Below are 16,488 nucleotides of genomic sequence, written 5' to 3'. Positions count from 1 at the left end.
CAAAAATAACTATTACCATTTGGCGTTTCGCTAACTGGTATGGTGGTTGGCATCTTTACTTTCAGTTACTTGTTAGTCCAAGAAACTTTCAAACTTTTAAATATTCAAGTTTGATTAGACCATTTTTTTTAATAAAAACATATTTCCAAGTAAATGAAACATGACGACGTTATTTATCATGTAAATTACGTGTACTAATAGTACTTTTTGTTTCTTCTTTTTACCTGTCTGCTGGCTTTCCTGATCTTTGTTTTGTTAACGTGCAACGCACATAAACATCACACTAACATTTAATTTAATTTAAACAAGACTCGTCTCATGATACTGAACTTTCCATTACACCCACTAATAACCCTACTCCTTCAATAAATGTCCCCATCTGGAAATATAATTTAGTACCGTCACAACTGACCGTCGAAAAAAACCAATTGAGCCCAATATCGGGTTCAGTTGATTTCGATTATATAAGCGATTTAGAATCGACTTTTCCCATTGGAAAAAATACTTGTGGCTCTTTGCCTGTAGATAAAATTGGGGGTTTTGGCAAATGTAGTTCTACAAACGAATTACCGCTTACAGAACTTAACTTGGCTTTGTTCACTTCCAAAATGGATAATAAAAGTTCGTGTGTAATGAGTACAAACGAACTACCATTATCTTCGCTCACGTTTTCAAGTAGATCTTGCGCGTTGTCTAGACAGAATACTATAGATAGTCAAAATGATGATTTATCCATGGAAGTGAACTGGGACGTTGATATTAAAGATATCGATGAAAAACCGAAAACGCGAAGACAAAGATCTTTCTCCGATCCAAACATCTTAGAAAGAGAATGGGTAGATCACTCGGATAAAAGTTTTGTTATGAAAAAATATAGAGAAAGCATGTCGAACGAAGAACGCACGTCAAATTTATCTCCACCCGAAAGTTATCCTTGCCCTCCATTCAGTTCTTATCCAGAGTATGATCCTGAGAGTACTTGTCTGCTTTGTATCAACCCTCGCACTACACCTCATCTTCTCTCATTCTTTACTTCGCCCCCAACGAGGCCAAGCACCTCTCGATCGCTATCTCATCCCACCCCTTGTGTGTCTCCTTGCATGTCCAATGCAGACTGTGGTCAGAACGTCGTCAAACGCCACCGACACAGCATTGCCGGGCAGATGAGCTATTACAAGATGCTAGGGTTCGGGTGTGGAGGGCCCATGGGCTTAAAGAAACTCGTCGGAGGTAGTACCAATTCATTATTCTCCACCGCCATCATTTCCGGTAGTTCCAGCGCACCCAATCTACGAGATGTGATTACGAATTCAAGTAATGCTACAGGTAAGTTGTTTCTTATCTTATTACATTTTTCTCTTTGCATCAGATGTGATATTGCTAATGGGTGTTTTTCAAGTCCGATAGACTTTAAGAAATGGTTAGCTGTCATAAAAACTACCACTTTTCAATGCTTAAAATAGAAAAATTCTGGCAAATTATTATAAACAGATTGCTGCTAAATTATCTCATAGACTACCTTTATGACGCACATTATCGTCTATTTGAGCAAAACATCCAACGAACTGTTGATAGATTTTAGAACAACTACGCTCTCATTTATACAATTTAAACACATCTAAGGATTTTGCGTACTATAGAAGATAATTTCTTTGGAAACGTAAGTGTGTAAGGAAATTCAAATTTATTATTTCCTTGTCGATTTCGAGAACTGCAGATCGAGCTGTAAAGCGGCTGTATACTGAGGCGACGTTTTATGGCTCAAACTTGAATGATCTATCCTATTAGACAACCTCGTTTATTTTAGTGTTTACTATGTTGCCTATACATTTTGTCATATTTTAAAGACAATATGGTGGGTTGAGGTAAGGTGAACTGTCTTGTGAGAAGAATTAGTTGAAAAAGTGTCCAGCTGTAAACAGCAAATTATAATACGAAGACTCTCCAAAATAGCGCTAGTGTTGCAAGTGGAATTGATATGAATTTCACAGTTATATATTTTATGTACAATTTTCGAATGGATTTATATATTAATAGTTTCTTTGAAATAGTTATGACTTTCAAAAAAGAATTTAATTCACTATCTTACTCTAATAGTTTCTGGCACTCTTTTTAAAATTCTTCCACTTGCTACTATAGCGCTACCTTAATTTGCTTCCTTTCAACAGATACTTTTCGATACACCGAGATGGTTCTCCTTACCTCTTCCCTGCATAAAAGACAATTATAAGTTGGTACCTGAATTTGAGTTGGTGAAAATAATTTAATACTTTAGTAGTTTATTTCATAAGTAAATTTGCAATATTTATATTTCATAAGACTTATAATTGGAAATGATTAAAAATAATTGATAAATATTATGAAAATTTGGTAAAATATGAAATAAAATTTTTGTTATAACTATTTTTTGAATGTAAAAAAAATAATGTCATAATATATCTGAGAAGATTAACATTACATATCATACATACCTACTTTAGATACTTAACGATATATAAATTTGAAAATTTAATTGATTAAATTATAATAAATTTTACTCAAGTTTTTTATGACTTTTTCATCATTAACTGATAATTTATTTTGTTTATAAAAATGATTTCTTTTATTGCTAAATTTTGATAATTTTTATCTTGAGTTAATATTTTGGTATTTTTGAAATCAAATTCATGCTTTTCGTATTGTTCATGTTTATGTAATGCAGTTTTAGTATATTTGTGACCATTTAGCCCATTTTCTAGATATTGCATAGTCATTCCTATATAATTTCTTGGACAATTTAAACATGGTATAAAGTAAATAACATTCGCTTTTTTAGTAACGAGTGATTTTTTTGCTGGTATCTTTTTGGCAACACTGTTTTCGACAGGTCACGCGTGAATCGTGTCATTGTCCAACTTGTTTAGTTTGGTCTATAATTTAATCATGAATCGACTTACGAACGAACAACGCTTGCAAAATATTGAATTTTACTATCAAAATTCATGTTCGGTTAAGAGAGTGACTTCTTCCAATTTATGGGGAGTTTTGGTCAGCCTACTCGGAAGCTTATGACTAAATTTCGAACCCAGTTCACTATATTGGACATTAAACCTCTAACGCGTAAACGTACACTGAAAACCGAAGAAAATATTGCGGCTGAATCCGCCAGTATTACAGATGATCATGAAATATTGATTCGCCGCCGTTCGCAGCAATTGGGTCTCTGTTACTCCACTACGTGGAAAATTTTGCTAAAGGATTTGGGTGTAAAACCTTATAAGATACGGCTGGTGCAAGAATAACGTCTAACATTTGGTAAATGGGCGATGGCAACGTTGGAGGGAGATCCACTTTTTTATCGAAAAATTGTGCTCAGCGACGAAGCTCATTTCTGGTTGAATAGATACATCAACAAGCAAAATTGCCGCATCCGTAGTGAAAACCAGCCAGAAGTATTGTAAGAGCTACCAATGCACCCTGAAAAAATCACTGTTTGATGTAGATTATGGGCCGGTGGCATCATCTTCAAAAGCGACGACTGTCGGAACGTTACTGTGAATGGCGAGCGCTACCGTGTGATTATTATTTTTTTTGCCCAAAATGGAAGACTTGGAGATGTCTGACATGTGGTTTCAACAAGACGATGCCATATGCCATACGGCTCGCCAAACAATGGCCAAATTGAGAGCCGCCTTCGGTGAACTGTTCATCTCACTTTTGGGTCCCGTTAATTGGCCGCCTAGATCATGTAATTTAACACCTTTGGACTATTTCTTGTGAGGACATGTTAAGGCTAATGTCTACAGGGATAAACCAGCAACGATTGACGCACTGGAAGCCAATATTGAAGTATTTATTCGTGAAATTCTGGCCTATATGTTGGAGAAAGTGTGTCAAAAGTGAACCGCGACCAACATTTGCATGAAATCATCTTCAAACATTAAATTATACTGATCGTTTTATCGATTCCAATAGAGGTTTTATCAATTTTTTCAAATTTTTTGTGGTTTTCTCAAAATCAAATTCTATACCTCTAAAAAAATCACTGAATATTTTTAGTTGTGCTTTTTTTCTTTATTTTTATAATCGGGACAATATATTTTCTAATTTATGACACACATTGATGTTGTGTTTGGATAGGATATGTTTTAATTTTTCAGCTTTATACAGGGTGTTTCGCAATAGCACTCCAATCTCTCGGGAAAATCGGATTCCTGATCCACCAATAATATGAAGCCATATTGAATGTCTCGGTTCTGAAATTTTCATACAAATTTGTTTGGTCTATACGTATTTTGACCTGAAAAATTGAATAAAATAGGTATCAGATCTCTAACACAGAACAACATCGTTAAATGTAAGGTTACTTACACAATTTGCTCATTTTTGATTTTCATTCAGTAAAATAAAAATATTTTCAACTTGTATTTACTTTTTATTGAGGTTGTACACATCATTCTCTTTAGAATTAAATTTCTTGTAAGTTTTATTTGAAAGTTTGATGTATTTATTAGTCATTCAATGAAGTTATTTACTCGAAACGTGAAAAAAGTTTATTTTGGAGTTGAATTTTTTGTATTTTACGTCAGTTAATGTAATTATAGAATCATTTCCCGAGTGATTGGAATGCTATTCCGAAACACTCTGTATATATTCTATTTTTTTTGTTTTGTTTTGTTTGTGAATGTGGATTTGATTATTATTAAGAAATTTATACGTTGTTCAATAATTTTATTAATTTGGTTTGAAGGATATTGGTTATTTATTAAGGTAGTTGTAAGTTTTCCAATTACATCTTCAGTTGGATATTCGGGTGAACTTAGTTTTATAGCTCTATCTGCTAATCCTATAATGACAATGTTTTTTTTGTGTTTTTGGATGGTGTGAATTATAATTTAGGTATCTTCCAGACCATGTTTCTTTTGTGTATGATTTAGTTTCAATTTTATTAATCATTTGTTCTAATGGCTGTAATATCTAGAAAATTTATTGTTTTCTATTTCTATTGTGAATTGAATTTAAGGGGTTGAATATATACATATATACATATGGAATTGCAGCTAGACAATCATCAACATAGCGTTTGAAAAATAATACATTGAAATTTACGTTTTTCAATACGTTTTCTTCTATATATTCCATTATAATTTGTGCTAGTTATTGATAAAAATTAACTCGGAATTGAAAATAATTATTTGTTTGGATGAGCATCACGCCCTCTAGAAACTCATTGTAAGTGAGAAATGTCTGTTGTTCAATTGAATTCCATTTTTCTTTTAAAACATGCGCTATTATATCATTTGAAATATCGGTGTACATTGAGATAATATCTAGAGATATCATTTTATAATTATTGGGTATATGTAATGTATCTAAAAATTGTTTAAGCATGAATGAATCTTTTATGTAAAAACCATTTTTAGTTAATTTTGATAAAATGTTCGCTAGATATTTAGATAGATTGTAAAATGGTTATTGAATATATGGTATTATTGGACGCATTGAAATATTTGGCTTGTGTAATTTTGGTAGTCTGTATAGTTTTGGTGGTATTGCATTGTGTGTTTGTAATTTTTTTGCATCAATTCTATTAATGGAATTATTATTCAAAAGTTTTTTTAATAAATGTATTATTTTTATTTTGAATTGTATTAGTTTTATATGTTTTAATTTTTCGTTAAATACTTTTGTCATATAATAACTCTACCATTACATCATTGTAATTTTAATTTTATTACTTTTATCTGGTTGTAAAATTGTAAAATCTATAGTAGGTAAACTGATATCTAATATTAATCTTCTCCGATATATTATGACATTAAAAAATATTTCTAACAAAAATTTTATTGCATATTTTATCGAATTTATATAATATTTATCAATTATTTTTAATCATTTTCATTTATAAGTCTTCTGATAATGCTTCTCACGAAACGTCAAGATAAGATAACATTCTAATAAAGAAATCAACCTTAGAACTCAAGGAGTTTTAATAATATTGCGTTTTATTATTGGGAACGTGGCAATGAAACACCAAAGTGGACTAACTTTAATATATCTTCCGAGCTTTCGAATACTTATCTATTCATCGTCTGGGACAGAAATTATGGTCAAGTACAGTATGAGAAATATGTATAAATGTATAACAATTATAAAATTTTACTTACAATAATCAATTGAGATTTGTGGTGGTTTTGAGTTGTATAAATTTTACATTCATACGATTCAAAATTCAATATTCAAATTGACGTTGATAGAAATAGTGATTAATTGAAATATTGATTCTGCTAACTAAAGGAGTTTTTAAGTTAGTTAAGTTAAGTTAGTTAGTTAAGGATAAGTTGTAGTGAATGATATTTAATATTGATCGGTTAATTTATAAAAAATTTCAATGGGCTAGGTCGTTATAAATGTAGTTGAATATTTATTGGTTAGAATTTAGATGACAATAAATTTTATAGGTTAGGTCGTTATAAGTGAAGTTGAAATTTATAGATTAAATATTAAGGGTTTGACTGTACGCTATTTTGATATTGTGATGTTTAAAGACTCCAGAAAGTTTAGGAGTAACTGATTTTATATGTGGTAAAGGTGTATAAATATATAGAGCAGAAATGTTAGAAATGACGTTTGAAAATGATGATTCAATGTTTAAGTCATTGTCAGATTTGTTATATAAAATTCGTTTTAAAAGATATTGAGGATATGAGTTTTCTTAAAAAAGTTTATAATTAAATTAATTATTGATTAAATTGAAATACTTTACACAGATGAAAAATAGAGTCCTCAAAATTTCTGATCCAATTTTTCAAAAAAAAAAAACATTGAAATACTTGACTTGACCAGTTCCAGACGATGAATACATAAGTATTCGAAAGTTCCGGAAATATATTAAAGTTAGTTCACTTTGGTGTTAGTTAAAAATTATTTTCACATAGAAAAACAATGAAAGTGGTTTTTTGTTTTTAAAAGAGACACTTTAAACATGGATAAATCTGAACGACCGAAACTGTCATTTAGTATAACTACTCCAGAAATAGTTAATGACTCTTTTATTTAGGTATTGTCGAATTCAAGTCCATGATATAGCTAATAAAATAAATTTTCTGAACTAGTATGCAATATTTTTTATGGAAGGTTATATATTAGAAACCTATCGTTAAGATGGATGCCGCAATAACTTATTACTGATCAAAAACTCGCTCTCATTCGTAAACCAAACGAATGATTGGATGTTTGAAAGCGTAGTCCAAGTAATTTTTTTATCTATATGTCACAATGTATAGAACTTGGTCCATGATAACACGGCCACATATTTTGGTATTCCAAAGGGGTTAGTGCGATTTAAACAAGTGTATATGACTGTATATGATTATTTACTTTAGATAAGTACGAGGTCTGGCTATTAATTAACCAATTCTCTATCTCGTGCACGTGTTTTTGAGTGGTGTAAGCGCTTTAGTAAAGGCCGATAGAGCACTGAAAATGACCAGCGCCCAGGTCGCCCTGTGACCGTTTCAACTCCGGAAACAGTGAACAAAATCAACCAAATTGTGCGTGCTGATCGTCGAATGAGCATACGGATGATTGCCAGGGCCGTAAACGCCGATAAAGAAACAGTTAGAAATTTTACATCAAGAATTACACATGACATAAGTCTGTGCGAAGTTGGTGCCAAAAGCTTTTGCGTCAACGAGACTGTTCAGATTTCCTTGAAAGGTTAGAAAAAGATCTGCTTTCAAAGGGATCCGGTTTGAGTCCATAGAAGCGGTGAAGCAAAAAACGGCAGAGCTCTTAAAAGCACTCACCAAAGAAGACTTGCAGCACTGTTTCGATCAATGGAAAAAACATATGAAAAAGTGTGTGGCGAGGGGAGGGAAATATATTGAAGGGAAGCATTCGAATGTAGAATAATTTTCATAATAGAACCCTTTTTCGTAACCAGTCTCATTATTTAATATCTAAACATCTTTTAAGTCTTATTTGTTTCCCCGCTAACACTCGTAATTTGCGCCGGCGCCGTTGAATCTTCTCCCGTAACTGGGTTGGAGCGAGCGTGAGTGTTTTTGACTTGAAAAGACACTTTTCCGTCAAACTGCGAGATTAATCGATTATAAATTGTAAATAGGTATAAAGTATAAAAAAATTTCCTTGATTGATATTTAATGTACTTATTGCTTTAGTTTTGATGTCGGTTTTCCAAAATTAATATTCGAAAATTTGGTTGGACATTAATTCGTATGAGATGTGGTTCCAACACGACAGTGCTACAATCCATACGATAACTGCAAATATAAATTTTTTCAAATCAAAATTTGGAAGATCATTTGAATGGATATTTCAAATTGGCCTCCAAAATTATGCGAATTTACACATCTAGTTTGTTTTCAGGCTGGTTTTATCATGACAATGTGACAAAAATTTGACGTAGAACGCGCTTCGTCAAGAAAAGTGGTTTTATGCTCTGAATAATTTTCAGAAAGTTATAAGATGTACGGATTTTCCGGATAAAATCAATTTTAATTATTACTTTGCACATTTTAAAAATCTATCGGACTTAAAAAACAGTATTATTTTGATTTGTATCAGAAAAATATGGAACTGATAATAACCCTTAGTTCCTTGGGGTTTTTTAACTTTCTCTATCTACCTGGATAGATCTGTAGAGTAAGGATTAGGTAATTTTTCTTCACATCTTTTACTACAATCTTGTCTTATATTAAATTATATGTATATTTTAACAAACCGACGAAGTAGTAAGTAAGAAGAAGAGTATTTCTGCTCTTCCAAAACCATAAGGAACAGGCAAAGGAACCTGAACTGTCTTCTCTAAGATCATGATAAAATTTCCATCACACATTTCTTTGCAGCGTTGTTGTTTTACTTGAATAGATACAGCCTAGATAACTGATTCAATATCGATGTATCTTTGTTATAATGATGTTTTTTAACTAATATCACGCGTTTACTGATGGCTACTTGTTTTATATGTCAAATTAAGTCATATACAACCCACATGATTAAGCAAACCATAGAACCCCATGTTTAGATGCAGAATATCGTATGCTTCGTTGTAATAAAACAGCGCAAAAATAGTTGAACGAATTTGGGGTTGAACTATGAAAAAAAAGTCTCGTTTTCACTCAAAGAAGAAGAGGATTTGGTGCGAACTGTCGATATATTACCAATTCTATCATCAGGAAAAGAGTTACTGTAGAAACTATTCATTATTACAACTCTACTTACGAAATATCTTAAGACGGTAGTTGCTTGTTCACCTCAAAGAAACTGAAAACCTCTTAAGAGTATGAATACCTCTTCCAAACAACAAACTAAATTTCACTATAAGGAAAATGTTCGTTCTATGCTAAAAATTGTTCCATGTCGAGGAGATTTCCAATCGGTGGTTGATCTTCATGGTCGTTTAAACGTTCTGAAAGTATAATGTTTTTGGTCTTCGTATGTTGTTTCTTCAGATACGTCGTTATATAGAAAGTAATTTTTACGATTAACTTTTGTTTTTCTTTATAATGAATGTTTACCAGCTCATCCGATCTTTTAGTTCTATTATTGCATTTCACCTAATTCCTCATTTTGCTCTACATATTCACTGCGTCTAATTTTTTTTCATACAATTTCAAGTAGTCTAAGAGCTGGTCGCCACTTCGACTAAGGTACTTCCACAAGGCTGAAACTTTTTCTACATGTTATTTAATATATTTAAAGTAGAAAAATCAACTTCTGGTAGGGTTAGCACGGTTGAAATAATATCCACTGTTTTTTACATATTGCAATTTTTTTATTTAATAAAATGTATCTCCGCAAATCTGGCTTTCGAGTATATTTTTAATTAGACAATTTTTAGTATAAAACAAAATTGCCAGATGATTTGTTCAGTTGCAAGTATTTGTAAAATGGATCGAAAGTTTGCAATCTGTAAAAAAAAGTAGATATTGTTGCAACCGCGCTAACCCTGCTAGATATATTAAATAACATATACAGGGTGGCCCATTAGTGTGTGGAAGTGCAATAACTTATTTAAGATAGAATATACAAAAAAATGTTTAAATAAAAGTTGTTATATTTGCACAGATACATATTTCTAAGCATGGTAGCATGAAGTAAAGTTTTTTTAATTAGGACTTTTTCTTTCCCATAAATTGTGACATCGCCAAATTGGAGCGAAATGTCTGAACAGAGTAAAGTTTTGTTTGGGGTTCTGAGTGTTTTTATATAAGCATTAATTCAGGAGATTTCAATTAGCAAAAACTTCATTTTTTTAAATGGAACACTCAGTATATTATTTTACCATCTTATAAAACTATTTTATCCCTTCAAATTATCCTAATGTACACTCTAAAATTGACTGTTTTGAAGAAAATTGCATTTTTAGTTTATGATTTGAAAATAATCACCTTTTTGACAAGTAAACACTGAATGTGACGTTAAAAATACTTCTAGTTTTTGTGACAAATTCAAACCAGTAATTTTCTACCTTTAAAAATTTTAATAAAATAAATAGGTCACAATTTATGGATAAAGAAAAGAAAGGGCTAGATGCAGAATTTCACTTTAAATTCGATGGTAAACAAATATACAGGGTGTCTTATTTAAAAAAAACCTTAATTAATGTTGTCACGCTTAGGTTGAATACCTCAAAATATTTTAGAAATGTGTATCTGTGCAAATATAACAACTTTTATTTAAATATTTTCTTTTTAAATTTCATCTTAAGTAAGTTATTGCACTTCCACACACTAATGGGCCACCCTGTAGAACAAATTTCAGCCTTGTGAAAGTACCTTAGACGAAGTGGCGACCAGCTCTCCGACTAAAGGTCTACGTTTTATAGCCGTACGGTTCAAATGAAGGATTCGTTTCTTGCACTATTCAATACCAATATTATGTTTATTTGTCAGTAAGTTATTGTTGTTGTGAGGGCTTGTTTGAGAAATACTATTCTTCTTTTTATATCTTGTTCTGTTATATTATTAAAAGTTATTAAGTTCCCAAGTAACAAAATTCTTCTGCTTGTCGAATGTTTTCACTTTTCATTTGATTTCTTAAGTTTGTTTTTATAAAACAAACTAAAATTAGTTTAGTTTTGTTGGGATTCAAGTTCATATTCAACAACATCGATTTTCCTATTTATTTTAATACAGCAGCCATAGTAATATGTATACCTTCTGATGAAATATTTTTATTCCTGTTGTTATTGACTTTTGCAAGTATTAAAACGGTTAAGAAGTACGATAATAACGTACAACCTGGCCTTAATCTTCCTCTCATATTGGACTCTTCAAGAGTTTTGTTGACATCAGTTACTGTTGTTTTATATTTATACAGTTTAAAAATTAATCGTTCCAATCAATTTTCCTATTTAAGCAAAACGATATAGGACAGATATCGCCATCTATACTGGTCGTTCCAACGAGAACTTCATTAAATATGTCTTTCTCCTGTAATCTGTTTCATATGAAAAAATAATCTATTGCTATGAAACTCGAAATCTATTCCAACCTCTCATAATCAAGCTAGTTGTTTGGAAACTATTTCCAGCGTTTCTCCTTCGAGACTGCCACTGAGCAAATTTTGTTTTAAAGCTGAAAAGTGGAAGTAATTCTGTTGTAGACGATTTTTTAGTATTGGTTCCAATTAAGATATTGTATTAATAATTATCATGCTACGATGAATCAAGAATAAAAAAGTATTTAAAGAACATTTGATGTTTTTAGCAATAGACGGTTTCGGAGGAGTACCATCTATTAGACCATTGGAAACATTACACAATGCATTATCTTTGAAACAGTTGGATGCATTTTTGGACAGAATGATTACTGCACCTATATTTAAAACGCCATCATCTACGCCACCTAAATATCCGTCCACCCCGATACCAACGCCTACAAATGGAGGCTCTTCTTGTGGACTCTCGTTGGATAAGTCTCGTCCTCTCAAATTGCAATCGCCCTGCAACAGTAAGTATCATTTTAAAGTAATTAATAACATTCTTAACTTCAACCTAAAAATCTTTGTTACTAAAATGAAATCGCAATGAACATATCTCGATATTAAGTTGGAAAGTTATCGTCTTCAGAGACTGAAGGTAAACTAAAATCTAATAACTTGACTTACCTGTTTTATACTAAATTTTTCCACTAATACCTGATTTTCCAGTCCGTCCATATTTCAAATGAACTATGTGCTCTTTAAACCAGACAATAACGGATCTCTTAGTCTGCCCAATATATTTTCCGCCACAATCTCCACAGCTTATTTCATATATACCACGAAACAGAAAATAAAGGTATCAGAGCAAATTTTTCTTGTTTTTTATTTTGGGTTTAGAAAAAATTGATTTCACACAGAGATATCTTAAACCTATGACGATGGATTAACCTATTTACAATTTACAATTTAAGAAATCTCTATGTGAAACCACTTTTTTCTAAACCCAAAATAAAAAACAAGAAAAATTTTCTCTGATGTCTTTCATTCCTGTTTATACAAAAGGATTGGAAGGAATATTTAACAAAGTGGGTTTTAATTTTGTTTATAAATCCAACAATACATTAAAACAATTATTGGGCAATCCTAAAGACAAACTATCAAAATTTATAAATCAATGATTTATATATCATATGATTTTGAAATGATTTTTATGAACAGTGTAGCTTTTAGAATATATCATTCAAATTAAAAAGACTGAACTAGAAATTAATTTCAACTTGATAAGTTTGATTTTTATAAACAGTGCAATAGCAGATTTGTAACTAGTTTCTACTTCTACTACGTCTTCGTCAGTATAATAATTGTCTGAATTTTCTGGAAACCTATCTGTTAAGGAATTGTCACTTGTTATTTTAAAGTACCAATCATGGTATTCGATCAGAGTTTCCTCCTTGTAGCAAAGTTTAATCAAATCATTTTTTTTTTCTTGGTCGATGTAGACAAGGGTTCAATATAATGTCTCGTTTAACTAGGTTTCTTTTGGAATATTTCTGTGCCTACCTTTCACTTTAACTTCAACATTAAAGATTTTGTTTTCATCATAGTTGTATCAGAACATTATAAATTTTTTATTTCTCTTTTTTGTATCCTAATTGTTTTCTCTTGAACCGTTTTATTTTTTCTCCCCCTTTATCTCGAATTGTATTTTGTGGTATAAATTTACCAGGTTCCTTCAAGTCAATAATGTCGCTTTATGTGATTTTCTATTTCTATTTTTCAATCATTAAGGCAAAATACAGGAACGTATTATTGCAGTTTCAATGGCACTACGCATAAAATCAGCCTCCATGTGCGAATGATTTGAGTAATAATCTCTATTGATAAGAGCCCCAATTTGAAGGACATACCTTTTTGTCACGAATTGTTTATCTCAATCTTTTTGGTCTATTAGCATCATCCTTCGCTTTATATAAGAAATAAATTCTCCTCATTTATCTGTTAACCCATCGGACACTTTAATCTTTAATGAAAATGTTAGGGGGTGTAGAAAAAACTCTCCTATACCTTATTGGAGAAACAAAGTCTGTTGATCTGTAATTCCTTGTATAATTCATAGATTTTGAGAATGGATAAGGTATGGATAGGGTCACAGGAAATTATTTTATTATTCTCCACCTCATTCGAAATGACCTGTTTAGTCTTGTTTTTTCCTCTGCGATCTTGAATGGAATTCGATTTTTACCTGTATCGTAATCCACCAACACAGTTTTCAAGTAAAATTTTTTACAAACCTTTTTATCTTTCCATTCTTAATCTAATATATAAAATTCTCGTGTCGCGGTGTTTGCAATTGAACTCCACCTCTAATTTTTTTTATAATACAGCATTAAAAAATACATGCAACCCTAATAAATTTTCAACAATCTTTTATCAACCCTTATTTTTTATTTGTTAATTATATACCTTAATTTTTTTGGCACGATTTTTATTTGTTTTTTGTCGTGACTTAGAATAAAAAAATTCATATTACTCTCAATTTTTCATCCTTCTACGATCAACTCCTATTTTTCCATCGCAATAATAACTTAGCGTCAAACCTGGTAGTCCAGTATATGTTTGTAAAGACCATTTCAAAGTTTTACTATTGGTATTTGAAAAATGTTATTTTATCGTTATTTTTTACTGTAGCTTAAAACAGATTTGGAAAATTATATGATGTAGAAACTAACACAATGCAAAAAAATTCTGAAAACAGCTGTTTCAACAAAATTCGATTGCCAGAAAGACCAAAAAAGGCATTTCGTGAAACACCACGACCGTTGGCATTAAAACGGCAAAAAACCGACATTATCGAAGAACTTCTTAATGCCTCAACTTCAACTGGCTGTTCAAAAGATGTAGAAACATCAATAGATATCAATATTACAGAAGTTACAAAATGCTTTAATCAAAACATAACCTTCAAAGCTATCACCTTTATGACTACATTTTATTAAAGTTCAAACAAACAAATATGATAATGACTATATGAAAGTCTAATTAGTAGTACTTACGTATCTGCTTTTACTCCACGTATTTCAACCGAAGTAAATAATTGATTATTAGCAAAGAACATAGCAACCATGGATGCATCTACCTTAGGTAGATTGTCCGATCTTGCTTCGATAAATCCTATTTCGGCCATCATTTCAATTAGAATAGTCTTTGAAACCCGTACAAAAACACAATTACCTCCACTCACAACAACAGAATGGCGTTTGAAAGGCGACACGCGGCGACCACGTTTCAGTATTTACTTACTTTCTACGTAACAACCGCAGTAACCAATAGAAACTTGTTTTCTGTCATTTGTTATTATTCAAATTATCATAAATTTATATTTGCGATCTCTATTCGGGTGCTCTGAGTGACAAACAAGATGAAAGATTTCATCAGGACATTCCCTTAATAGAAAAGCACTATTAAAGGGAAAAAATCGAATACTACTAATAGGTTACTATTGGAGACTTAAAAGGGACCTACCAAAAGCCAAACATTCACGAAAATCATAGCTATTTGTTGTACATTAAGGAATATTTTATCTTATCAGAAACCTGATGTGTCAATTTTTTTCCATTGATATATTATTGTTTGGTGGCCATTGTGCATTCAAAATAAAACAAATAAAAGTTTAAATTTTGTTGGCCAGTGTTATTTATAACTACAATGTTGACCCTCGTTTTAGGTGTTGGTTGGAGTGGGCCGCCTAGTTTGATGTCCAGTAGTGGTCCTTCCTCTCCAGGTTATTCTGACAGCAATTCTAAAGGAAGTAGCAGTGAAATGTCGTCCAGCATTGTCAGCGCCGATGGGTATTAATTTTTTAATATACATATTTAAGTTCTACATATTTATGCACGTTCTAGTAGTTGTTTTATTACAATGTTTATATAACTTATCAATTATTTGCTTTAAATATTATGTGCGTCATTTGAATAATGACTTGTCCTGCTTTAAATTTAGTTTTACAAATAAAGTTTGAATTGTATGTTAGAGTTTCTTTTTTGTAGGCTTTTTGTATGTCATTTTTGTCAGAGCACAAAATAATTAGTGTCAGCCTACTGAATTTAGCTTTTATTGTTATATTTTAACTGTATGCCTCCATTCATCAAACCGCTTTAATTATATTATTGTGTCATGATATACTTTTTAGTTACTAGGCAAAACAAAAAAGTGAATTTTTCAACTAGGTTAATGGCACTGGCATATTCTTATAATTGCTGTCAAACTTAACTGTTTTTCTATTAGAATACTAGTGATACATTCATTTGGTATGCTAAACCTGATGTTCTTTTTATCCTAGATTGTCGAGGTTTCTTCCTATTCAATACATTTCCGTACGGTAAAATGCCTTTCCGGTCAAAGTCTCTACCCTAAAGTTTACGAAACAACATTCAGCGCTGCAACTCGTTTAGAATTATACCACATGTGCCAGTAGATTCTACTCCACTTTCAATTACAAATTAAAAATAAAGTATCCTGTTGTACCTGCCGTTAAATATAACGATGCATTATACATAGTGCGTGTAGCAAATAGCAGCACTGACTGTTGTTGTCTTCAGTTCGGATTAGATACTCATATCGATACTCTGTCCTGACGAGTTGACAGTCCATGCTTTTCTCCTCGTATTTTTAAGCTATCAGAGATATTTGTATCGGCGAAAGACTTTATTATTATCAACTTTCTTAATTTCATACTATATGAAATCAACAATAATAAAAAAAAGCATGATTTTCAAAAACTAACTTAGTCCTGTTCTATCTAGTATTCTATCTTTACAACTAGATCAATGAATGTCAGTTAGGTTAGATAGAGCTATAAAATTACTAGGTCCTGAATTTAAACTATTATTGGAAAAAATAAAAGTGTATTATAAATCAATGAATAAACAAAACAGATATTTAATATCAAAATGTAAAACAAAAATTAAATTAGAGAAAGACTAAACTCTTCTTAGTCCATTGAAATGTTACATGAGCTTTGCATTTTTTGCAGGACGCAATTTTATTTCAAGGATACGT

At 31.3% G+C, this 16,488-nt stretch overlaps 1 protein-coding gene across 33 annotated transcripts in view; it reads left to right on the top strand.

Moving 5' to 3' along the window:
* The window catches only part of LOC130892931 (inositol hexakisphosphate and diphosphoinositol-pentakisphosphate kinase 2), a 138,576-nt gene that overhangs the window by 90,898 nt on the left and 31,190 nt on the right, over positions 1 to 16,488 (top strand). For 20 of the 33 annotated variants that reach the window (XM_057798661.1, XM_057798657.1, XM_057798655.1 and 17 more), the window contains 3 exons: positions 310 to 1,326; positions 11,715 to 11,957; positions 15,155 to 15,278. In XM_057798661.1, the coding sequence (XP_057654644.1) occupies positions 310 to 1,326; positions 11,715 to 11,957; positions 15,155 to 15,278 (1,384 nt within the window). The remainder of the gene's footprint in view (positions 1 to 309; positions 1,327 to 11,714; positions 11,958 to 15,154; positions 15,279 to 16,488) is intronic. The other 13 variants (XM_057798671.1, XM_057798673.1, XM_057798666.1 and 10 more) reach the window with 1 other exon arrangement.

The sequence above is a fragment of the Diorhabda carinulata genome, chromosome 4 (assembly GCF_026250575.1).
Source record: "Diorhabda carinulata isolate Delta chromosome 4, icDioCari1.1, whole genome shotgun sequence".
In the NCBI taxonomy this organism is placed as follows: Eukaryota; Metazoa; Arthropoda; class Insecta; order Coleoptera; family Chrysomelidae; genus Diorhabda; species Diorhabda carinulata.
The sequence above is the reverse complement of the archived record's forward strand: the minus strand, read 5'-3'. Positions and strand labels throughout refer to the sequence as shown.